Source organism: Ahaetulla prasina, chromosome 5 (genome assembly GCF_028640845.1).
Source record: "Ahaetulla prasina isolate Xishuangbanna chromosome 5, ASM2864084v1, whole genome shotgun sequence".
Classification (NCBI taxonomy): domain Eukaryota; kingdom Metazoa; phylum Chordata; class Lepidosauria; order Squamata; family Colubridae; genus Ahaetulla; species Ahaetulla prasina.
Window position 1 is genome coordinate 136,836,282 of NC_080543.1, and position 25,124 is coordinate 136,861,405.

The 25,124-nt window shown below is 42.9% G+C and overlaps 1 protein-coding gene across 9 annotated transcripts in view; it reads right to left on the reverse strand.

Moving 5' to 3' along the window:
* ENOX1 (ecto-NOX disulfide-thiol exchanger 1) overlaps positions 1–25,124 on the reverse strand; it is a 550,463-nt gene that overhangs the window by 143,375 nt on the left and 381,964 nt on the right. For all 9 annotated transcript variants that reach the window (XM_058185666.1, XM_058185657.1, XM_058185665.1 and 6 more), the window contains 2 exons: positions 18,402–18,635; positions 7,985–8,197 (listed from right to left, as the gene is read on the reverse strand). In XM_058185666.1, the coding sequence (XP_058041649.1) occupies positions 7,985–8,197; positions 18,402–18,635 (447 nt within the window). The remainder of the gene's footprint in view (positions 1–7,984; positions 8,198–18,401; positions 18,636–25,124) is intronic.

The following is a 25,124-nucleotide window of genomic DNA, read 5'->3' on the forward strand; positions in this document are numbered from 1 at the left end:
CGTGAGCTCAAAACACACCTATTTATTCAAGCGGGACTGGCATAATAGTGTCAAATTTTAATTTGGGGTTTTATTAATATTTTTAAAATTTTAAAACTAAATTTTAATATTCAGCCTTTTTGTAATTTGCTAGGTTTTAAATGTTTTAACTTGTATATATTTCGTGTTTTATCTTGGCTGTACACCGCCCTGAGTCCTTCGGGAGAAGGGCGGTATAAAAATTTAAAAGAAAAAAAAAACCATAAATCACATATTCATTTTTCTATTCTTTTTTCCAGCCAAAAGTCTATCTATAAGGACTTTCCAGTCTCTCACCAATTGATCTTTCTGTACCACAACGAGTTAATTTTGCCATCTCTGTTTAATTCCAACGTTTTCACTCCACTTTTGAAGTCTTTCCATTTTTTGCTCAATTCTCTCGCAATAATGATTATAGGTAAAAACCTGCTTTGAGGTTTTCCAGGGGACTTGGTCTACAAATGCTGTTGAATAAATCAATCAAATTCCTTTTATGTTAGCAGGTTGGTGGGAGCAGTAATGTTGGCCTAACAATGACATGGACAGGGAACAAGGGAGATGGCAAGCAAGGATGGGAACAGACATCAGCAGATAAAGGCAAGCCAAGCTTTTCATGAAGCATTTAGCAACAGATCAGGAACAACTTGGAATACAGCATCCAGTTTTGGTCACCACAATTTAAAAAAGATGTGGAGATTCTAGACACAAGAACAGTTTTTTCCCGAACGCCATTACTCTGCTAAACAAATAATTCCACAATTTAAAAAAGATGTGGAGACTCTAGAAAGAGTGCAGAGAAGAGCAACAAATATGATTAGAGGACTGGAGGTTAAAACTTATGAAGAACGGTTGCAGGAACTGGGTATGTCTAGTTTGATGAAAAGAAGGACTAAGGGAGACATGATAGCAGTCTTCCAATATCTCAGGGGCTGCCCCAAAGAAGAGGGAGTCAAGCTATTCTCCAAAGCACCTGAAGGCAGGACGAAGCAATGGGTGGAAACTAATCAAGGAGAGAAGCAACTTAGAACTAAGGAGAAATTTCCTAACAGAACAATTAATAAGTAGAACAACTTGCCTGCAGAAGTTGTGAATGCTCCAACGGTGGAAGTTAAGAAGATGTTGGATAACCATTTGTCTGAAGTGGTGTAGGGTTTCCTGCCTGGGCAGGGGGTTGGACTAGAAGACCTTCAAGATCCCTTCCAACTCTGTTGTTCTGTTATTCTGTCTGCCTTCCTTTGGAGGAAGTATCAAACTCTCCTGATCCAGGGACAGGTGACAAATCACGATGAACCGGATATTATTAGAGTTTTAATCCTTCTTAGCCAAATTGAATTAGTTTTTTTAAAAATGTTTTTAATTTTTGTGATTGTTGTCTTACTTGGCTGTAAACCGCCCTGAGTCCTTCGGGAGAAAGGCGGTATATAAATTAAAATAATAAATAAATAAATAAATATATTCTAGGGGACTGTCTGAAGATAATCAAGGCTTGCCACTCAAGCTACACAAGAAACTCTTATGAAGGAGAACTAGGGAATCTTTTCTACTTTGAAAACAGGAATTTTGAAAGGCTTAGCCATTTATTGAGCAATTTCCCTGCCTCTGACAGCCGAGAAGCAAAGGCCTGGGGATTTCCTGAGCTGCTGAAGGAAAGACAGGATACGCGGTATGTGTCGCAAACAAATGCACAACAGCATATCCCACTTGTGATATGCTACAGAGGCCACGCCGCAAGACAAGACGGCCTATCATCATGAGAACTACATTTTTTTAAAAAAACCAAAAACCAGAAATGCTTGGAAACCCCCATTCATCCCCAAAAGTCTCTTCTTCAATGGGTGGGTGGGGAAAGAGAGAGAGAGAGAGAGACGTATTTAGCAATTCTGTTTGCACAAATGCTCTTATCAGTGGATGCAGCTTGGTCTCATTGTTTGCCTTCCTTGGAAAGGAAACAATTCAATTGCTAAAATGCCTCTTTTATAACTAGAGAGTACTTGAATTTTCACCTGACTCAGACCCCCGTCAGAAAATCTGCGCAAACATGTATTCTGAGGATTGGCGTTAATAATTCAGAAGTCTTATTTGGGCAATAAAAAGAGGGTATTCAGAAAATGAAGGGATAATTTAGGTTTGGACAACTCTTCCAACGCTATTATTCTATGTTCTATAATGAACACCCCTCCCCAGGTAGCTGCTTATCTCCAGGTGCTAATTTTAATTCCATTCCAGGTTTAATCCTAAACTGGCCCAGGTAACCCTGGTACCTTCATATGACATCTGGGAATTTTAGAACAGTTACTACCACTTTATAATGCCTTGGTAAGACCATACTTGAATTACTGCATCCAGTTTTGGTTGCCACAATACAATATATATGTGTGTGTGTGTGTGTGTGTGTTGAGACTCTGGAAAAAGTGCAAAGAAGAACAACAAAGATGATTAAGGACCTGGAGAGAAAAATATATGAAGAACAGTTGCAGGAATCGGGTGCTATCTAACAAAATGAAATTCAACAGTGAAAAAAGTAAGGTTCTACATTTAGGCAAAAAAAAAATATCAAAATGCACAGATACCATATATGTGGTACCTCGCTCAGTAGCAGTAAATGTGAGAGGGATCTTGGACTCCTAGTGGACAACCATTTAGATATGAGTCAGCTGCTGCTAAAAAAGCCAACACAGTTCTAGACTGCATAAACAGAGGGATAGAATCAAGATCACGTGAAGTGTTAATACCACTTTATAATGCCTTGGTAAGGCCACACGTGGAATATTGCATTCAGTTCTGGTCGCCACAATGTAAACAAGATATTGAGACTCTAGAAAGAGTGCAGAGAAGAGCAACAAAGATGATTAGGGGACTGGAGGCTAAAACAGATGAAGAACGGTTGCAGGAACTGGGTATGTCTAGTTTAATGAAAAGAAGGACTAGGGGAGACAGGAGAGATAGCAGTGTTCCAATATCTCAGGGGTTGCCACAGAGAAGAGGGAGTCAAGCTATTCTCCAAAGCACCTGAGGGTAGAACAAGAAGCAACAGGTGGAAACTAATCAAGGAAAGAAGCAACTTAGAACTAAGGAGAAATTTCCTGACAGTTAGAACAATTAATAAGTGGAACAACTTGCTTGCAGAAGTTGTGAATGCTCCAACACTGGAAATTTTTAAGAAGATGTTGGATAGCCATTTGTCTGAAATGGTATAGAGTTTCCTGCCTGGGCAGGGGGTTGGACTAGAAGACCTCCAAGATCCCTTCCAACACTGTTATTGTTATGTTATGTTATGAATTGGGTATGTCTCATCTAGTCTAGTGAAAATAAGGACTAGGGATGACATGATAGTAGCCTTCCAATATTTGAGGGGCTGCCACAAAGAAGAGAGGGTCAACCTATTCTCCAAAGCCCCTGAAGGCAGGACAAGAAGCAATGGAAGTAATTTGTCATAACTGCAAACGGTCATTAAGCCAGCAGTCATAAGTTGAGAGCAGCCTGGAATCAACACCAAATTCAGAATAAGTTAAATGTTTTGCCATTCAAGAGACGGGACACAATAGGCCATCTATGCAAATTTGTCTATCCAATTAAGACGTTATCACTGATGTATTAAACACAAGGGGAAATTATGATGATTATGAAATGTTTTATTTCCATGTCCTTATTTTGTTTCTTTCTCCAAAAAAAAAAAGGAAGTTCAATTTTATACGATGTTGAAAACTTTAGGAAACATTGGTTCAAAAGCAAAGCCAACACTATATTTTAAAATATATTGTGAACGGCTCGAATTGCATTTTAAAACCTTGGTCTTTCTGCCTGTAAACCACAGTTATACTTCATCAACATCACAGGTGAAATATTATACGCAATGTGGATGATTTATTTCCAAAACACACAATTTTGAGATCCCTGACATTAAATGTTTCCGCAGAAATGATTGTTCTACATCTGGTTCCTTCGTTTATGTACTTGTGTACGTTCTGTTGCTGAGAACCGTTAAATATTTTATATTTAATCACGGCATATGAAATGTTTGCACATTAGATGGGGACATGAATAAAACATCAGCCCAATAATCATCGCTCATAGTTTTCAGAAACTATGTCCCGCGTCACCTGGAAAATTAGGAAAAAAAATGAAACCAACTTTTCATTTTTCCTTCGTCTTGACTGGAAGAATGTGTTTGAAACGGTCACTGTCTTGTTATTTTAAGAAGATGAAAAGAAATTCAAGAGGGCCGCTATTTTGATTATGGTTTTTATAAAGAAGAGCCATTAAAGCAATAGAGTTGATTAGGGTTTTGGCAAAGAAAAAGACGCCAGCATTCCAATATTGGAAAGGAACTCATCTGCTAAGTGTGCACGTTTGCAGAAAAATCAATGGAATGGAGTTCCTGCCAAAATTTTGCACCAGATTCTTCTTTCTGGATTAGAACCCACTTTGGAAAATTAATAGATTGGGGGGGGGGGGGGAGGAAAGAACCCAGCAATTTACATATCATTCTTGACATTTGCCTGTCTGATCATCGCAATGATTTCTCTCTTCAAACGCATCCTGTATCCCCAGGACAGCCGACGCAAAATAATCCACAATTAGTCCTCGACGTACAGCAGTTCGTTTAGTGACTGAAGTCACAACGGCACTGAAAAAAAGAGACTTTTACGACAGTTTTTCACACGTATCGACCTTTGTATCAACCCTGTGGTCACGTGATCAAAATTCGGATGCTTGGCAACTGGCATGCACTTATGACGGTTGCAGTGTCCCAAAGTCATGTGATCTCGTTTTGCGAACTTCTGACAAGCAAAGTAAGTCCTGCAAGCTGGCAGGAATAGCCAACACTCCAGAAGATAGGCTCAAGTTACAGAAAGATCTTGACAGACTTGAACATTGGGCGCTATCTAACAAAATGAAATTCAACAGTGAAAAAAGTAAGGTTCTACATTTAGGCCAAAAAACCAAAATTCACCAGTACCGTATATGTAGTACCTTGCTCAATAGTAGTACCTGTGAGAGGGATTTTGGAGTCTCAGTGGACAACCACTTAAATAAGAGCCAGCAGTGTGCAGCAGCTGCTAAAAAAGCCAACACAGTTCTGGGCTGCATAAACAGAGGGATAGAATCAAGATCACGTGAAGTGTTAATACCACTTTATAATGCCTTGGTAAGGCCACACTTGGAATATTGCATCCAGTTTTGGTCGCCACGATGTAAAAAAGATGTTGAGACTCTAGAAAGAGTGCAGAGAAGAGCAATAAAGATGATTAGGGGAGTGGAGGCTAAAACATATGAAGAACGATTGCAGGAACTGGGTATGCCTAGTTTAATGAAAAGAAGGACTAGGGGAGACATGATAGCAGTGTTCCAATACCTCAGGGGTTGCCACAAAGAAGAGGGAGTCGGGCTGTTCTCCAAAGCACCTGAGGGTAGAACAAGAAGCAATGGGTGGAAACTGATCAAAGAAAGAAGCAACTTAGAACTAAGGAGAAATTTCCTGACAGTTAGAACAATTAATAAGTGGAACGACTTGCCTTCAGAAGTTGTGAATGCTCCAACACTGGAAGTTTTTAAGAAAATGTTGGATAACCATCTGACTGAGATGGTGTAGGGTTTCCTGCCTGGGCAGGGGGTTGGACTAGAAGGCCTCTGTTGTTATGTTATGTTATGTTAAAATCGGATTCACTTAACAACCTGGTTACTAATTTATCAGCTGCACTGTTTCACTTAACAACTGTGGCAAGGAAAGTTGTAAAACTTAACAGATGTCTTGCTTAGCGACCTAAATTTTGGGCTCAGTTCTGGCCATAAGTCAAGGAGTACTTCAGTAACACAGAGCTACCCCTGTGTACCAGAAGAACGGAAGGCTCTGTGCAACGATGGGAGAGACTGGGAGAAAAAAGAGCTACTGATAGCGAAGGAGAATGAGCATTAGTATACAGACAGTCCTTGACTTAGAACTGTTTGTTTAGGGACCGTTCGAAGTCACAACAGTACTGGAAAAAAACGTGACTTATGACTGGTATTTACACTTACAATGGAGAGAACTAACTGCAGCAGATACATCACACCCGAGCAGTTAAAGTTGAATCTTCTCTTAAAAGAATATTATGTAAGAATACAGTTTAGTTCCTGGTACTCTCTGAGCTTGGTTGCTTTCTTGCAGAGATACTGATGATGTTATCTAGTTGGGTCATGCAACATCTACAAGAAAACAACCCAGCTCAGAGAACACCAGAGATCCAACACTTCAACCCTGAGCTAAATATATTCCCTTCTACTGGAATATTGTTTAGTCTTGCTTCCTTCTGATTATGAGTTTTATTCTTTTGAGGCTCGTTTAGTGATGTCTCTTATAAACCGCTACAAACATGTTCCTCACATTTTTAGCTTACATATTAGATAGATTTGATCTTTCTCAAGGGTCAAACTACTTAATGTGGTATTTTGCTCCCATAGTGGTCCTACCAGGTCCCTGTGATAGGTCTCCAAGGTAGAACATTAGAAGATTGTCCTTCATGTTCTCTTCAGGGTACATTAGGAAATTTACTGCCCTGAGAATAAATGTAGTGTTTTGATAGCAACCATTCTATCTAAACCCATCAAGATGGATAGCTACATATCATGCACCTAAAAACAAGAAAAGAAGCAATGGATGGAAACGAATAAATGAGAGAAGTTCTCCTTCTAGAACTAAGGAGACATTTGCTAATGGTGAGAGCAATCAACCAATGGAACCGGTTGCCTTCAGAAGTTGTAGGTGCTCCATCACTTGAAGTCTTCAAGATGAGATTGAGCAACCATTTGTCAGGAATGCTATAGGCTTTCCTGCTTGAGCAGGGGGTTGGACTAGAAGACCTCCAAGGTCCCTTCCAATTCTGTTATGTAGGCAATATGTAAAAACTTGTAGCAGTTTATCTACCCTGAATTTTCCACCTTTTAGATTCAGAAGATGTCTCAAATGTTCAAATTTTGCCCAAGTGAATATGATATTATCTTTTTTTGTGTGTGTGTGGCCTCAAATATAGTCAAATATAGCCTTTGGACTTAGATCCAGTCCTTTCACGCATTTTTTTTTTTTAACTCCACAAGATCATTTTTTTAAAGGTGACTTCCAAATATATATTTGTCCGAGCCATAAATTTGCGTCATTCTTTTACCACTTTGGCAGTTTGATCTTTTTTTTATTCTCATCTTCACGACACGTGATACATAATTTCTCCTTTGAAAACAAGATTGATGGGGGGTCATCGAGTTACCTGCAACACCTGAAGATCTTGTTCCTTGTCACTCACCGACAGTTGAGCAACTTATCGGTGCTTTTATGAGGGCAGAAATTTCAGACCCAATTTTATCTCTTTGCCTCTACGTAACTATAAATGCTCTCGTTCATGCCAGCGGACAGAGGTAACACAGGCAGTCCTTGGACTTATAACCACTCACTTAGTGACAGTTTGAAATTGCAAAGACACTGAAATCCAGATGCTTGGCACAACTGACTCATATTTATGACAGCTGCAGTGTCTCAGGGCCCTTTTGCGACCTTCTGATGAGCCGGGTCAATGGGGAAGCCAGATTTGCTTAACAACCGTGTCACTAACTTAACAACCGCAGTGATTCACTTAACAACTGTGTCAAGAACGGTTGGCAATATGAGGCAAAACTCACTTGAGATCTGTCTTGCTTAGCCACAGAAATTTGGGGTTCCGTTGTGGTCGTAAGTCGAGGACTGCCGGTATCCTCCCACTCCATTCTTCTATTTTCCTCAGCTCAACTAACAAACAGTAGTAACTTTGCTCACCTTGAGATTGAAAAGGCCTTCTCCTTGTTCTTCGCAACAATGCTCACGAGACATGAAACCACAGACAATGACTTCAACTGCCACTACTTACCCGCGTGATTACAAGCCTATCACCATTAAAACCACTAACACAACAACAACAACAACAACAAAAGCCTTACAGGGCTAACCGGGTTTACTTACATTGAGTGAGAATGCCCATCAAAGCATTCTTGAAGTTGTCCTTCGCTTGGTCCATCTCTTGTTCGTGAGTGGCTTTTTCGTTCATGAGTCGACGGACGTGGCTGTTGGCTGATTGGACCATCGAGTAGAACTGGTTAGACGTGCGTCGGTTCACCTCCCCTCTTTCGATCCAGGTAAGTAACACTACTATAGCCTCGGAGAACTTGCTGTCATCTGGAACAAACCCATTTGAGAAAAGCCAAAATTACGGTCACACATTCGTTGAGCGAGGAATAGATTTCAGCCCTTACCAATTGTCCCATTAAGAATATTTATGACGTTATCTCAGACTAGGTTGGGCTTCGCAGGCGTCTCATACAACCCTTTATAAATTGCCTTCTAACGCAATGATTATCATGAGTGCCGTAAATGTTGTGGCTCGGATTTTCATTCATCCCTTATGCTGTCATCGTGAGGTGAAGTAGATTCACCGTGGGAATAATTAAACGCGAAGTATCTTTTAAGATTCCACCCAACCGGAGTGAAAGGAAGACGAAGCGTTTGCAGATCCACACTTCATCTTTCCAACAGGATCCTTGAGTGTACAACTGTTTTACAAGCCCACCCACCCCCACCAGACATGAGTGATTCCAGATGAGAAGTTTCCGTCACTGTCACGCTGCGGTGAAACCTGTGTGAAGCCGAAGGCATGTTGTGTTGGCGTATGAAACTTCCTGATTTCCCACGGAAAAAGAAAAACGAGATGTAAGACTATAATTGTTGTCGCTCCTTAATGGTCTATCCTCAAACGTAAGCCAGAGTTACATCTCTTAAATCAATCAGTAGGGTTGATTCAGAGCAGGGGTGAAATCCAGCAGGTTCTGATAGGTTCTGGAGAACCGGTAGCAGAAATTTTGAGAAGTTGAGGAGAACCGGCAAATACCATCTCTCGCTAGCCCTAGAGTGGGGAGGGAATGGAGATTTTGCAGTATCCTTCCCTTGCCACACCCACCAAGCCACACCCACAGAACCAGTAGTAAAAAATGTGGACTTCACCACTGATGTAGAGATGTCACTGGCTTATGTTTGAGGATAGACCATTGAAGAGAGGTTGACCCTAAGCCTGACTCAACTGAAAAAAAATTCTTAGATGAGAAGCGAAACATCTTCAAGGGGAAAAACAGCAACAAGAAAGTCCAGTTGCCTTTTGAAAGCCATCTTCGGGACAATCCTGACCTGGAGGATTGAGAATCTCCACAAACACTCCGAAGTTGAAAAAGCTCACAAAGGCACCAACTGTCTGAGGAAGGATCCTTGTGGACCAGAAGCATGATCTCCAGGAACTTTGAGGAGACCAAGGGCTCCATCCCAACATCAAATCTTTCTTTCTTTTTTTAAAAAAAATATTTTTTATTAAACATTTTTCAAAAAAACAAAACAAAAAGAACCTTTAAACAATAGTTTCTTTTCAACAATCTCGCACTGGTTAAACATTTCTTACTTGTCCATTTTTTTCTCCCTTATTTCAATGAATCCTTTATACATACGAGTCTAATATTAATTTATTTACATATATAGATATTAATAACATTTGTTTTCTGAAGTTTTCGCGGGTGTTTGTATGTAGGTCTTTGGTTGTTCGGGTTTTCTCCCGCGTAAAATTGGAAGTGTCTTGGCGACGTTTCGACAAAGTCTCATTCGTCATCTTCAGGCTTCAGCTTCGTGCTTCTGGGAGCGATGTATGATTGCAGCTGTTTCTTCCTTTTTAACTGCTAGTGGGGGTTTGAACTGATTGGGTGGGAGCTTGGCTGTGCTCTGATTGGATGGGGTTTTTTTTTTCTGCACAAACCAAAAAATATCCACCATCCTAAGAAACCCCAAAGACAAAATTGAGTTAGAAAATCAAGGAGTATATGAAATCCCATGCACCGCCTGCCCCACCACATACATCGGACAAACCAACAGAAGAATAAGTGCACGCATTGAAGAACACAAGAACTCAGTCAAAAAAGAGGAACCAACTTCTTCCCTGGTCCAACACCTTAAAGCCACGGGACACGATATTGACTTTAAAAAGACCAGAACTATCGCCAAAACTGAACACTTTAACAACAGAATAATCAGAGAAGCCATCGAGATAGAAAAACGCCCACACAGCATGAACAAACGAGATGATACCTCCCGCCTACCAGCCATTTGGAAACCCGCCCTTATTGACAAACGAGTCCCTAACATGAGGAATGACACCAGACCCACACTCACGAGGTCCACACAGGATGTCACCACCACACATCCACCCAGAAAGCAGACCCAAACCCACACTGATCAGGAAGCACGACCAAGGACCAGAAGCCAGACCGCAGCTGCAACATTAGCCATTTCAAACCCCTCCAATCCATACATGCAGCAGACTGACACCCACTATGAAGATGTAGCACGACCACGAACACGAAGCCAAACAGCAGCAGTGCAGCTCACCAGCTCAAATCCCCCTGCAACTCAGACTAATCTGAGCACAACCAAGCCCCCACCCAAACAGGACACACCCCCAGCCAATCAGAGCACAAAAAACCCCCCATCCAATCAGAGCACAGCCAAGCTTCGTCAAAATGTCGCCAAGACACTTCCAATTTTACGTGGGAGAAAACCCGAACAACCAAAGACCTACATATTAATAACAGTGTACACAATTTCGTAGAATGCAAAGAGGAGGAGGAGGAGGAGGGGCAGGGGGAGGAGGGGGAGGAGGGGGAGGAGGATAACTGTGGGGTCCTTGATGCTCTCTGAGCTTGGTTGGTTTCTTTCAAACGTTTCATTACCAAAGTAGGTAACATCATCAGTACTGAATGACCCTACCTAGTTGGGGTCATGAAATATCTGCAAGAAAACAACCAAGCTCAGAGACCACCAAGGACTTCCTCCCCATCTCCAGATTAAACATTAATTCCTGTTTAAAAGCCTCTTAGAATATAGAAACCCCCCCCATCCTTCCCTTTTTTTGAGAAATTTGCATACTTGATCAATACGATGCACCTATCCTACGGAAAGGTTAAACGGTTGCAAAATGCTGGAAAGAATCAGGTAATCAACCTCTGGACGCTGGAATCCTTTTTTCCTGATGATTCATTGCTGATCTTAAGACAAGAAGAAAGCAAACGGAGCTATTTATGAAGATTCTAAGGTTCTGCGCGGAGAAAGCCGGGCTCCTTCAATCAACGTGTTTTTATGAACACCCAGATTGAGGGATGCGGCTCAGAAGAGGCTGTTTTTCATTTCCCTCCGTTGCCTCAGCAAATTAAGTAAATCAAAGCCGCCGAGGCAAAAAATAAAATTATCAGAAGGCACTTTTAATCTTGATTAGTCAACTGGAGATGTAAATATCTGAGACTCTAATGGAAACTTCGTTTACGACATCATTTTGTTGCATTGGGAAAACGTCCATCGTTTTGCAGATAAGAACAGAATCAGCCACGATAAAAACTCTCCTAGTTTTTAGAATCCATTCAGGCAAAATGATTTAATTTTTTTAAAAAAAATAGTGGTATTCCAGTATTTGAGAGGCTGCCACAAAGAGGAGGCGCTCAACCTATTCTCCAAAGCACCAGAAAGCAGGAGAAGAAACAACGGATGGAAACTCATCAAGGAGAGAAGCAACCTAGAATTAAGGAGAAACTTCCTAACAGTGAGGACAATGAACCAGTGGAACAGCTTGCCACCAGAAGTTGTGGGTGCTCCATCGCTCGAGGTTTTTAAGAAGAGACTGGATAGCCACCTGTCTGAAATGGTATAGGGTCTCCTGCTTGAGCAGGGGGCTCAGCTAGAAGACCTCCAAGGTCCCTTCTAGCTCTATTCTGATTGACTATTTATTACAGAATCATCCCGACTTCCAAGGGATCTTCCCTTCCAATTCCTCCTATTCTTCTCATCTTGCCTATCTTGGAAGTTCTTGGAAACCCATCCTTGTAGTTACAGTATAATTTGGGGTGTGATAGAGGTATTTGGGGGGTGGGAGTTCTCTAGAAGCACTAAGTATTTCCTAAATGAAAACACCAAGTCCACATTTAATTAAAGGCAATGTTTAGAAGCTACAAAGGCTTGTGAGCCCGTTAATGGTTAATTGATGGTTCTTTACGAGAAGAAAAAAAGACTTCATTGGTTGTATAATTAGGAGGTGTAAGTTGTTAACACTTTAACAAGTGCTAGAGGAAAATTATTCACAGCAAAACTGTATTACCTAACTTACTGTCCTCTCCGTGGGTTATTTTTAAAATTCTAATTTCATCTTCTCTTCTTGCTTACTAAATCCAGGAGTCAACTTCCCGGTGGCTTACAAGCCGAAAGCATTTTCTTTTGCCAAAAATAGAACAGAGCACTTCTCATAAACACCTGCGATTTCTCCAGAATGTCCCACAGTACAAGGGAAGTTATCTCAGGGAAGGCAAAGCACAAAATCCAATTTTATACCTGGGTTTGGTTTGGGGTTTAGAGCATCGGTCCTTTGGAGGAAGGCAACATGGTTCAAAAATGTTATTTGGAGGACGAATGACCGTTAAAAAAATATAATTTGCTGCTGCTTACAGAAGATAACTTTAGGTGGGTGGGTGGAGATTGTGATCCTTCTAAATCCCATCATACATTGGGAGTCTTCAGCATTACTTTCTGAAGTTTAATGAAGAAGGGGTCAATTTATTCTCCAAAGCACCTGACGGTAAGATAAGAAAAAATGGATTGAAACTAATCAAGGAGAGAAGCAACCTGGAGCTAAGGAGGAATTTCCTGACAGTTAGAAAAATTAACCAGTGGAACAACTTGCCTCCAGAAGTTGTGAATGCTCCAACACTGGAAGTTTTTTAAGAAGAGCTCGGACAACTATTTGTCTGAAATGGTATAGAGTTTCCCACTTGAGCAGGGGGCTGGACTAGAAGACCTCCAAGGTCTCTTCCGACTCTGTTATCCTGTATTCTGTTATTCTGTATGTTCTACAGAATGAATTCTATGATGACAGTTTGTCAAATGCGCTCATAATTAGGGAAAGCTACACCTATGTTTTGCCTTGTCCTGACATATCAGAAAAACTATAACGTAGGTCCTTGTGAATCATCAAAGGCCATAGTGTTGCAGTGGTTAAAATGTAGTATTGCAGGCTGACCCTGCTCACGGCTGTGAGTTTGATTCTCACTGGCTCCAGGTTGACTCAGCCTTCCATCTTTCCGAGGTGGGTAAAATGAGGACCCAGATTGTTGGGGGCAAATATGCTGACTCTGTAAACCGCTTAGAGAGGCTGTAAGGCACTGTGAAGCGGTATATAAGTCTAAATGCTATTGCTATCTAGATCTATGTATGCATGCATCTATCTATCTATCTATCTATCTATCTATCTATCTATCTATCTATCTATCTATCTATCTATCATCTATCCATCCATCTTTCATCTGTCTATCATCTATCTATCATCTATCAATCAATCTATCATCTATCTATCTATCTATCTATCTATCTATCTATCTATCTATCTATCTATCTATCTATCTTCCATCCATCCATCTTTCTATCATCTATCAACCATCACCTATTCTCAGTGGTGAAATCCAATTTTTTTTACTACCAGTTCTGTGGGCATGGCTTGGTGGGCGTGGCAGGGGAAGGATACTGCAAAATCCCCATTCCCTCCTCACTCCTGGGGGAAGAATATTGCAAAATGTCCATTCCCACCCCACTCTGGGGCCAGCCAGAAGTGGTATTTGCCAGTTCTCTGAATTACTCAAAATTTCCGCTACCGGTTCTCCAGAACCTGTCAGAACCTGCTGGATTTCACTCCTGCCTATTCTATACCTGATGGTACAGGTTAGAATGCAGTACTGCAGGCTAATTCTGCCCACTGCCATGAGTTCGATTCTCATCAGCTCAAAACTGACTCACCTTTCTTTCGTCCTTCCGAGGTCAGTAAAATGAGGACCCAGATTGTTGGGGCCAATAGTCTGACTCTGTAAACTGCTTAGAGAGGGCTGTATAACCCTGTGAAGAGGTATATAAGTCTAAGTGCCATGGCTATTGCTATCAAAGATCTGCAATGCCTGTTATAGGATAAGCCTTCTTGAAGCTCAAGGTTTCAATTTTGGAAACACAAACTCCCCAGCTACAAAGATTCCAAAGAAGGAAAACTATAGAAAAGAGGCTCCTGACCAGAGAATTAATAGTCTGCAGTCCACAGCAGCTGATGGAGTCTTGCTCAAAATAGATGAACATCCCCAGCAATTAAAGGTCTGAATTTAAAATTGGACTTCTCCTTAAGGATTTCTTGAGGCTCATATAAGCCACCTCCATATTTAATTCAGTCTATGATGGCTCTGATCCATGTATTTAAATTTCCAATCTGTTCTTTCTTCGGGGGATAATATAGTATATCCAAAAATGACAGGTTCTGAATTGAGAAAATTTTGTATAGATATATAAGGATTTATATTCCTCGCAGTCATCTGGTTGTTAGTATTCTTTCTGAGAGTCATTGAAGCCACTGGGAGGTTTATCTGTTCATCTGTGGCCTCAAGGACTCTAGGGAGTCCTAATGATTAGGAGGAATATTCCTCACAGTCATCTGGTCATTTGGACTCCCTTTGAGAGCCCTTCCATTCTCCACCCTTCAGGCAGAACTGAAGAAGCTTCTGGGATGAGGAGTGAAACGTCTTCAAGGAGGAAAAAAAATCCCAAGAAAGTCCAACTGCACTTTTGGGACAACCATGAACTGGATGATCGAGAACCTCCGGAGACATAAAGAAGGAAGCTTGAAAGTCACACACACAAAAAATCTCAAACGAAGGCTTTTTATCAGTTGCGTCCCTTCCTGGACCGGGATGCCTTATGCATGGTCACTCATGCTCTCGTCACTTCCCGCCTGGACTACTGTAATGCTCTTTACATGGGGCTCCCCTTGAAGAGCACCCGGAGGCTCCAACTGGTTCAGAATGCGGCTGTGCGGGTAATAGTGGGAACAACCCAAGGCTCCCATGTGAAACCTCTCCTGCGCAAGCTGCACTGGCTTCCGGTGGTCTTCTGGGTACAATTCAAGGTGTTGGTTACCACCTTTAAAGCGCTCCATGGCATAGGACCGGGTTATTTATGGGACCGCCTGCTGCTACCAATAGCCTCCCATCGACCCGTGCGCTCCCATAGAGAGGGTCTCCTCAGGGTGCTGTCAGTCAAACGATGTAGATTGGTGACCCCCAGGGGGAGAGCCTTCTCTGTGGGGGCTCCTGCCTTCTGGAACGAGCTGCCTCCAGGGATACGTCGACTCTCTGACCTCCGGACCTTCCGCCACGAGCTAAAGACTTTTCTATTTCATTGTGCAGGGCTGGCTTAATGAAGTTTTTATTGGGGTTTTATTATAGTCTTATATTCCTTCAGCCTTTACTTTAAGTAGTTTTTAAATGTTTTTTAACTTTTCTGAGTTGTGCTTTTATCTTTAAAAATGTTTTTAATTTTTGTGATTGTTATCTTACTTGGCTGTAAACCGCCCTGAGTTCTTCGGGAGAAGGGCGGTATATAAATTAAATTAAATTAATTAAATAAATTAAATAAATAAATGAACCTGTGTCCTCCCTCTGTCAGTCAACAGGGAACGAGAACCAATTGCTTTGGAAGACTAGCAGGTGGGGAATATGAAATGCAATCAGTAGCAAAATCGTTTGCTTCAGAAGGATCTAAAACGCGTCGTTTCACGCTGGCATTGGATAAGTAAAAAAAACCAATCCAACAACAACCGGAAGAGTTCTGAGGCTCCGCTTGATGACAAGAAACCTTGATGTATTTTTAAATCAGGTTGCCAGGAATGTAAATGAAAAGCCTATATAAAGGACCTGCTTTTGGCCTTCCAACCTTGAGTCAAGCGAAGTCTTATCTAGTTTGCTGCATCGGCATAGCATCCTTGAGGGGAAAAAAAGGGATCATATCCACTTTAATTAAACAAAAGTTTTCGACTTTGTTAAAGGTGCGCTGAGAAACGAGCCGACTGTATTTTGGCAAAATGTTACATTAAGCCATTAAGATTCTGGGTGGAGATTAAATTAAAATTATTTAAAAATTAAAAATCATTAAAATTCTGGACGGAGGGAGAGGCAACCTGGGACTAAGGAGGAATTTCCTGACAGTGAAAACAATTAATCAGCGGAACGACTTGCCACCAGAAGTTGTGGGTGCTCCATCACTGGAGGTTTTAAAGAAGACACTCGACAACCATCTGTCTGGGATGGTAACTTACAGTCCTTGACTTACAACTGATCGTTTAGTGACCGTATGAAGTTCCAACAGCGTTGAAAAAAGTGACTTATGGCCACTTTTCACACTTATGACCATTGCAGTACCTTCATGGTCCTACAGACACTTGGCTACTGATTCATATTTATGACGGTTGCAGGATCCCGGGATCACATGATTCCCTTTTGCGACCTTCTGACAAGCAAAATCAATGTGGAAACCAGATTCACTCAACAACCGTCTTACTAACTTAACCACTGCAGTGAATTGTTTAACAACTGTGAACAAGAAAAGTCATAAAACAAAACAAAACTCATTTAACTGTCTTGCTTAAAAACAGAAAGTTTGGGTACAACTGTAGTGGAACTTCGAGGGCTAACTGTATAAAATCTCCTGCCTTAGGCAGGGGGCTGGACTAGAAGACCTCCAAGGTCCCTTAAATCCCTACAATCCTATTTCTGTTTAACGGCCGATGTAAAAGCTGCAACAGGGGACAGCACCAGGTACAACGCTGCAGGCAGAATCAAAGCGTGCGGGGTGCCGAAACGCAACCCCACCAAACTTCTCAGTTTGCTGAAAACGCCCCACTCTCGCTGGCCTAACGCACAATATTTGTGGTCTGCGGTGACACTTCCGTGGCAGGCTTCAACTGTTACCAGTCTGCGAAAGGACTGTCATGAAGAGAGGCGGAAAGTTCTGACGAACGGTTGCCTCCTCTCGCAGGCGAAGTGACAAATTGGATTTCACAGCTCCCTAACGTGTAAAAAAACAAAAACAACACTTCAATAACTGTTGTGACTCGTCCTCCCTCCTCTCCTCAGCCGGGCCCCTCCCGTCTCCAACCGGGCCTTTTATCAGACTCCGAGTCTGATAATGAAGATGAACTGCCTGTCATGACTCCAGCCCCCGGCCCTGGCCCCATGCCCGGAGTGGATTCCAGGAGTGAAAGAACAAGCCCGATAAACCTCACTCATACAGCGTGTGTTCCTTTGGCTCAGCCTTCAGAGCAGGAAGCCAGCCAGGTGGTGGAATCACTTGGCCCTACTCCCTCTGACCCTTCCCTTTCCCAGACGCTGACAGCAGATCCAGCTGAAGACAATTCAGCGTAGGAGGACCCTCACTTCCGGAGATCTGAGAGGCGACGCCAGCAGAAGGAAGGGTGGGGCAGGCCTAGATAAATGCTGAGTCATGGAGCCACACCCCACAGCCTATATAAAGGACCTGCTTTTGGCCTTCCAACCTTGAGTCAAGCAAAGTCTTATCTAGTTTGCTGATATCGGACTCTACCACTGAAGTCACAACTTGGACTCCTGCCTGCCCTGATAAACCTCGAAGGAACTTGGCAAGCTGCAGAGGCTTCGTTGTCAAGTTTGTTAGGGACTTCCTTGACTCGTTCATCGGTGTCGTGTCCCACTCCTCCGCTGACGGCCGGGTCAGGGAAATCCGAATCAGGCGTGCCTCTGCAGCTCTGCCAAAGTCCTAGCAAAGTCCTCAGGGCAGGCAGGAGACCAGAAAGTGACTTCAGCAAGATATGTTTAGACTTTGCCTGACTCAGAGAATGCCAGAAAGCAGATCCTTTATATAGGCCATGGGGTGTGGCTCCATGACTCAGCACTTATCCAGGCCTGCCCCTCCCTTCCTTCTGTTGCCTCCGTCTATCAAGTCTTCTGATGCGAGGGTCACTCCAGTCTGCAGCTGTTGGCAATTGACCTCCCTCAGGCTCACATGTTGTGGAGGAGGGGGAGGGGTCTAGTTGCTCCATTTGCCTGGGCATGGAGCCAGAGCTGGGGGCTGGAGATACTTCCTCCTCTTCAGCCTGTCTGGGCATGGAGCCAGGGCTGGGGCCGGGAGGCATACTAGGACATTCCTCCGTGTTCGGAAGCAGATAAGAAGGCCCCGGCTGTGGTGAGATCGGACGAGACACAACAGTCGGAGTGGGAGTGGGACATGACAATAACATTTAAGGGGAAGGAAATAACCCGGAATATTTCAAAACGTACCGTTGAAATACAGAAAGAGGCAGTAATACGCATTTTTCCCAAACAGCGGCTATTGTCATACAACACAAGGAAAGAGACACCTTTCATTAAGTTGGACAAGAATGTGTTTTTCATAGAACAGCATGGTCATCGGCTCGCAGCGTTGTCGATGTTTGGGCATCCGACGGAATCGCAAAGCGTTGCGTTACCTTTCAATTTTTCAGCCAGCAAAGTGGCCTCGTGTTCCGAATAATGCATGATGACGGGAGGCGAAGGGGGACGTATCCGGTCTTCTTCCATTTTGCGACGGTGGCGTTCTTCTCGCGCCAACATCCTCTGCTTACACTCCCATTCGTAAAAATCATCTCGGGCCTGAGCGAAATCGACATGAAGGCGGCCGGAGTCCTTCTTATCGGTGCTGGATCCTAACCTCATGCGATAGCCTGAAAATAACAAACCAAGAAACGCAACAGCTTCCGTGAAGGTGTTCTTTTAATCAGCCTTTTTTTTCCCCTTGTTGCCAAAAAAGCCAACCCACTTCTAGGCTGCATTAACAGAGGGATAGAATCAAGATGTTGAGACTCTAGAAAGAATGCAGAGAAGAGCAACAAAGATGATTAGGGGACTGGAGGATAAAACATATGAAGAACGGTTGCAGGAACTGGGTATGTCTAGTTTAACAAAAAGAAGGACTAGGGGAGACATGATAGCTGTGTTCCAATATCTTAGGGGCTGCCACAAAGAAGAGGGAATCAGGCTGTTCACCAAAGCACCTGAGGGTAGAACAAGAAGCAATGGGTGGAAACTGGTCAAAGAAAGAAGCAACTTAGAACTAAGGAGAAATTTCCTGACAGTTAGAACAATTAATAAGTGGAACGACTTGCCTTCAGAAGTTGTGAATGCTCCAACACTGGAAATTTTTAAGAAAATGTTGGATAACCATCTGACTGAGATGGTGTAGGGTTTCCTGCCTGGGCAGGGGGTTGGACTAGAAGGCCTCCAAGGTCCCTTCCAACTCCGATGTTATGTTATATGTTATGTTAAGATCATGTGAAGGGTTAATACCATTTTATAATGCCTTAGTCAGGCCACACTTGGAATATTGCATCCAGTTTTGGTTGCCACAATGTAAAAAGGATGTGAAGACTCTAGAAAGAGTGCAGAGAAGAGCAATAAAGAGGATTAGGGGATGATTGGAGGATAAAACCTATGAAGAACGGTTGCAGGAACCAGGTATGTCTAGTTTAATGAAAAGAAGGACTAGGGGAGACATGATAGCAGTGTTCCAATATCTCAGGGGTTGCCGCAAAGAAGAGGGAGTCAAACTATTCTCCAAAGCACCTGAGGGTAGAACAAGAAGCAATGGGTGGAAACTAATCAAGGAGAGAAGCAACTTAGAACTAAGAAGAAATTTCCTGACAGTTAGAACAATTAATCAGTGGAACAACTTGCCTGCAGAAGTTGCGAATGCGCCAACATTGGAGCATTCCACTTTAAAACTGGAAGGTTTAAAGAAGATGTTGGATAACCATTTGTCTGAAGTGGTGTAGGGTTTCTTGCCTAAGCAGGGGGTTGGACTAGAAGACCTCCAAGGTCCCTTCCAACTCTGTTATTCTAAATTTCTAAAACTTAAGTTATCAAGATGGTGAATAGATGACGTACACCAGGGGTGTCAAACTCAAGTGTGTTTCTCAGATAATAAAGAATTCTATTCTACACTTTTGCCTCCTTCTGACAAGCCAAGTTCATGGGGAATTCACTTAACGACCGTGTTACTATCTGCAGGGATTCAGTTAACAACTCTGGCAAGAAAGGTTGTATAATGAGGAAGAGATTCACTTAACAACTGCCTTGCTTAGGAATCGGAATTTGGGCTCAATTGTGATCGTAAGTCAAGAATTATCCGTCTGTCCTTTCATTTGACCTCTAAGAAAATACCAACTTCAGTGTCTTAGACTGAACTTCTCAAAGTTTGATGACGTGCTAAGAAAATGCTAAGGTAATTCAATTCTTAAGTATGGAAATGTGAAATCTGGACATTTGGAAAAGTGTAAATATGATATCTCTCGGCTGTCACTTTATGATGAAAACACAACAAGACCAGATTTTGCATCTTGACGCATGCAAAAAATAGATTTCCATAATCAGCCTTGTCCTATATATAGTTCATCCAGTTTTATTCATTCTTTTTTCATTCATTTTCTTTAATAGACTAGTCTTGAATAGAGAGACACAGAGATAGACAGAGACAGACAGAGAGAACAAGAAAGAGAGAAAGACAGAGAGAGACAGAGAGAGAAAGAGAGAGAAGAAGAGAGGAAGAGGGAGAGAGAACAAGAGAGAGAGAGGAGAGAGGGGGGAGAGAGGGAGAGAGAGACCAAAAGAAAGAGAGAGGGAGAGAAAACAATAAAGAGTCAGAGAGAGAACGAGAGAGAGAATGAGTGAGAGAGAATGAGAGAGAGAGGAGGGAGAGAGAAAGAGAGAACAAGAGAGAGAGAACAAGAGAGAGAGACAGATGATTTCATTCTCTTTCTCTTGTTCTCTCTTTCTCTCTCTCCTCTCTCTCTCATTCTCTCTCTGAGAGAAGAGAGAGAGAGGAGAGAGAGAAAGAGAGAACAAGAGAAAGAGAATGAGAGAGAGAAAGAGAGAGAGAAAGAGAGAGAATTGAAATCTAATAAGGTCAAATGAAAGAAAGAGAGTTTATTTTCTAGGAAGGCCATTGGTTGACATATCTTTGATCTTCGTAGGTCAGCACAAACTGATGGATCTTAAACCACCTGCAAATATATTCAGTTTTGCATAATTTCAGAAAAGGTAAACTGGATTCTGACCTGAGCTAAAAAGAATAATGTGTAAGCAACACATTGGCTTCTAACTGCAACCAAACACAATTTTGTCCGTTTTTTGTTTTGTTTTGTCAAAATAACAACAGTAGCCTCACAACCTTATGCTGCATGCTCCATACCTTTTGGGCATCTATGCCATGTCACAAACCATGGCTTACATCCCGAAGGCATTTTTCCCCAAAGGACAACTAGACTTTCTTGGGTTTTTTTTTTCCTTGAAAACCTTCTTCTTCTTCAGAACTGATGTTTTAGAACGGAAGAAGCTTCTTGGAAGAGAAGCGAAATGTTTTCAAAGATAAAAGCAAGCAATTCCAGTTGCCTTTTGGAAAAAAGCACCTTTGGGACAACCATGACCTGGATGATGGAGGATCCCCACAGACAGTGAGATTACCTCCTGTAGAAAGTCAATACTCACCCCCCTCCTAGAAGAATGAAGTATTTTGAGGAATTTTTTTTTTTAAAAAGGCAGAATATTATATTTTCCCAAAGAGAGAAATGGAGAAACATGTTTTTTTTTTAGAGGCAGAAAGCAACCCCCACTTTTCTTAATAGCCCTCGGCAGGTGTCTGTACTTAAAAGAGCTTATTGAAAGAAGTATCTAGATAGCTCTATTCATAAGCAAATACCCTCACCCAAGAGCCAACACAACACAAAGCTATTAAGCCACAATAGGAATTATTGCATCACCCTCAGAACAGTCCAAACTTCAACCAAGCTTAGCTCAAACACCTAGGATTTGTACTTTGCCTATAGAACCAGCTATGACCCCTACATAACCCCTACATGACCCCCATAGGAATCTGACCACAGCCAATAGAATACATGTTCTTGCACAGGAACAGGAAGCTCAAATACAAAGCCCAAGAGAAGGCATAACCCTTCACCCCACTCTGAACTCCATGTGGTTAGCTGCACCAGAAACACAAACCCATGTGTTCTTCATCATTAAGCCACCTTTCCTATCAGCCTCCTGTTGTGGTCCGCCAGCAGCCTGCGGACCTGGCAGTGGACAGTGAGGAGGCTGGGCAGGACGATGGGCCAGAGCTGGAGTCTGGGGAAGGCCCGGAGGAGGGCTCTGTGTCCGAAGCAGAGATGGGGCCAGGGCTATCTGGGAGCAATGCACGGACTCCAGAGCCTCCAGAGGCAGACAGCAGAGAGGCAGAAGAACAGGAGGAGCCTGTTCCTAGTGTGCGCATGAGAAGAGCTGCCAGAAGGCAAAAGCAGCTGAAGCAAAAAGGACGACTCAGGAGTAAGGCCAGAAGATGATTGGCCCCTCCCATAAGACTTAAAAGAGCAGCAACAAGCCGTTGGGTTCTTTGTGGAAAAGCAACGTTGATTCCATTGCTTCTTGTCAGCATCTCTTGAACTTCGTGGGGGTTATGCCAAGAAAAGTCTTTGGCAGGTTGCCAAAGACAACAAAGGTTGGTGATAAGGTTTATGAAGAATTCGTTTTGGACTAAGCTGAGAATGAATTAATTCTCACTTGTTTTAATAAACTAAGTTTGTTCAGGACTGAATTGTGTTCGATAATCACTACTTGGGCCTCGGTTACAACACCTCCATGTTTCCAGTGTCTTTCTCCCAGCTTGGAACTGAACCAGATAAATATTTCTTCCCACACTCCCAATGGCACAACGTCAGAAATGACTTCTTTAACATGACATGACATCCCACCTCACTGCTGCTACAACCAAGCCAACCCTCCATTGCCATGTGTGATGGATTTATCCATCAAACGTTCCCGTTTACGAAGAGCAACATCTTCAGTGTAGCCACAATGACTAGTTACAACGATCAGAAAAAGTGTGTAGAAGTTTTGAAGGCTGGCCTTCTCTTTGATCGCTCATAGGTGACTTAGGAATGCATAGCTGGGACTTGACAAGTTGTTCTGACCCAGCTGCCCAAACACAACCAACCCTCTGAAGTGAACTCAAAGATTCCTTTATTAGGAGCGCCGACAGCCCCAGCAAAAAGTTTCTCTCTCACTGCAGGCTAACAAGTCCATCCGTCCAGGAGATGAATAGCTGTCTGTCACATCTATTCATCTCCGCCCCCTGCCTTTTATCCCCAGAGCTAGGGTGGGGTTTCACTAGCAGCGGTGGCTCTTCTATCCCAAGGACCGGCCCATAGATTTCCGCTGCTCTCCTCTCCTCTGCCTTCTGCGCATCTGTGCGTCAGACACTGGGTCCAGCTGTTCCTCCTCTTCCTCATCAGCCACCTCCAGACCTGGGGGCTGTTGAGTCTCCATCTGAGGGCTGATGGATGGCCCAGGCTCTGCCTCTGTCTCTCTCTCTCTCTCTCTCTGCCAGCTCCATTCCCCCTTCTTTCTCGGAGCTCTCAGGTTGCCTTGATGCTGATCCTGACTCCCACGCCTTCTCCTCCTCCTCCTCTGATTCAGCTGCTGGTGGGGCCGAACGGTCAGAACACAAGTACATAAAATAGATGGAGGAGAACATGCTCCCTCCAGCCCTGTTAACACAACTTGTGAAATACAGGTAGACCTCAATTTCCAGCAGTCCGTTTAGTAACCATTCAAAGGTCTCTGGTGGCTCAGGCTGGTAAGACAGTCTGTTATTAACAGCAGCTGCCTGCAATTACTGCAGGTTCAAGTCCCACCAGGCCCAAGGTTGACTCAGCCTTCCATCCTTATAAGGTAGGTAAAATGAGGACCCAGATTGTTGGGGGCAGTAAGTTGACTTTGTGTATAATATACAAATGGATGAAGACTATTGCTTGACATAGTGTAAGCTGCCCTGAGTCTTCAGAGAAGGGTGGGATATAAATGCAAATAAAAAAAAAGTTAAAATGGCATTGAAAAAAGGGACTTTTGCAAATTTATGACAGTTGCAGGAACCTTGGAGGGGGGGTGTCACGTGATCAAAATTTGGATGCTCGGCAACTGGCATGTACTTTGCGACTGGTAGGTATGGTTGCAGCATCCTGAGGTCCTGTGTGACCACCATGATTATAATCATGATTTATTGCTTGTTGCTTTTTTTGCACACTGAGCACTTACGCACGGGAGAGAAATTCCTTGTGACCCTGGATCGTGTTTATGACGGCTGCTGTGTCCCGGGGTCACGTGATCCCCTTTTGCAACTGTCCGACAAACAAAAGTCCATGGAACAACCAGGTTACTAGCTTAACAACGGCCGTGATTCACTTAACAACGGTGGCAGGAAAGGTCGTAAAATAGGGCAAAGCTCGTTTAACAACTATCTCACTTAGCAACAGAAAAATTGGGGCTTGATTGTGGTTGTTAGCTGAGGACTACCTGTATACTCTGGTGGCTCAGACTGCTAAGACAGTCTGTTATTAACAGCAGCTGCTTGCAATTACTGCAGGTTCGAGCCCCACCAGGCCCAAGGTTGACTCAGCCTTCCATCCTTTATAAGGTAGGTAAAATGAGGACCCAGATTGTTGGGGGCAATAAATTGACTTTGTATATAAATATACAAATGGATGAAGACTATTGCTTAACACAGTGTAAGCTGCCCTGAGTCTTCGGAGAAGGGCGGGATATAAATGCAAATAAAAAAATAAAAAAATACAGGATTAGAGCTAGAACTACCTTCCTAGGATTGTTTTAACATATTCTGACAGGTGTGTTGTCCTTTTGTGTAAGCGACACCCAGACTGTAGCCCTTGTGTATCACCACAACTGTAAGTGCAGTAAATTATATCTTCTCTCTCTCTCCTCTCTCTCTCTCTTTTAATGTTTCTTGCCTATTATAAGCCTGGGAAATTACCCTCTCTCTTTGCCATTTCAGAGCATTTTATGTCTGAAAATGTAATAAAGATCATCGCGGAAACACAATAATTCAGCGCAATTAAAACAAGCCGGCTTCACGGCTGACAGCCGCCCTTCTGCCAACCTAAGAAGATAGTCAGGCCTTCGATGCCACTCGTAAAATGCCATCAAAATCCAGCTTGAGAGAATGCTAAAGCCCTTTTCCTTTCCTTGCACGGCTGGGAAGTCATTGGCAGGGAGGCTTCGCTTATGCGGAGGGCGGCAATTCCTTCTTTCTAGCTGAAAGATTCTGTGGGCGCCATGGACACGTGGAATGGATTGAGTGGTAGGAGAGA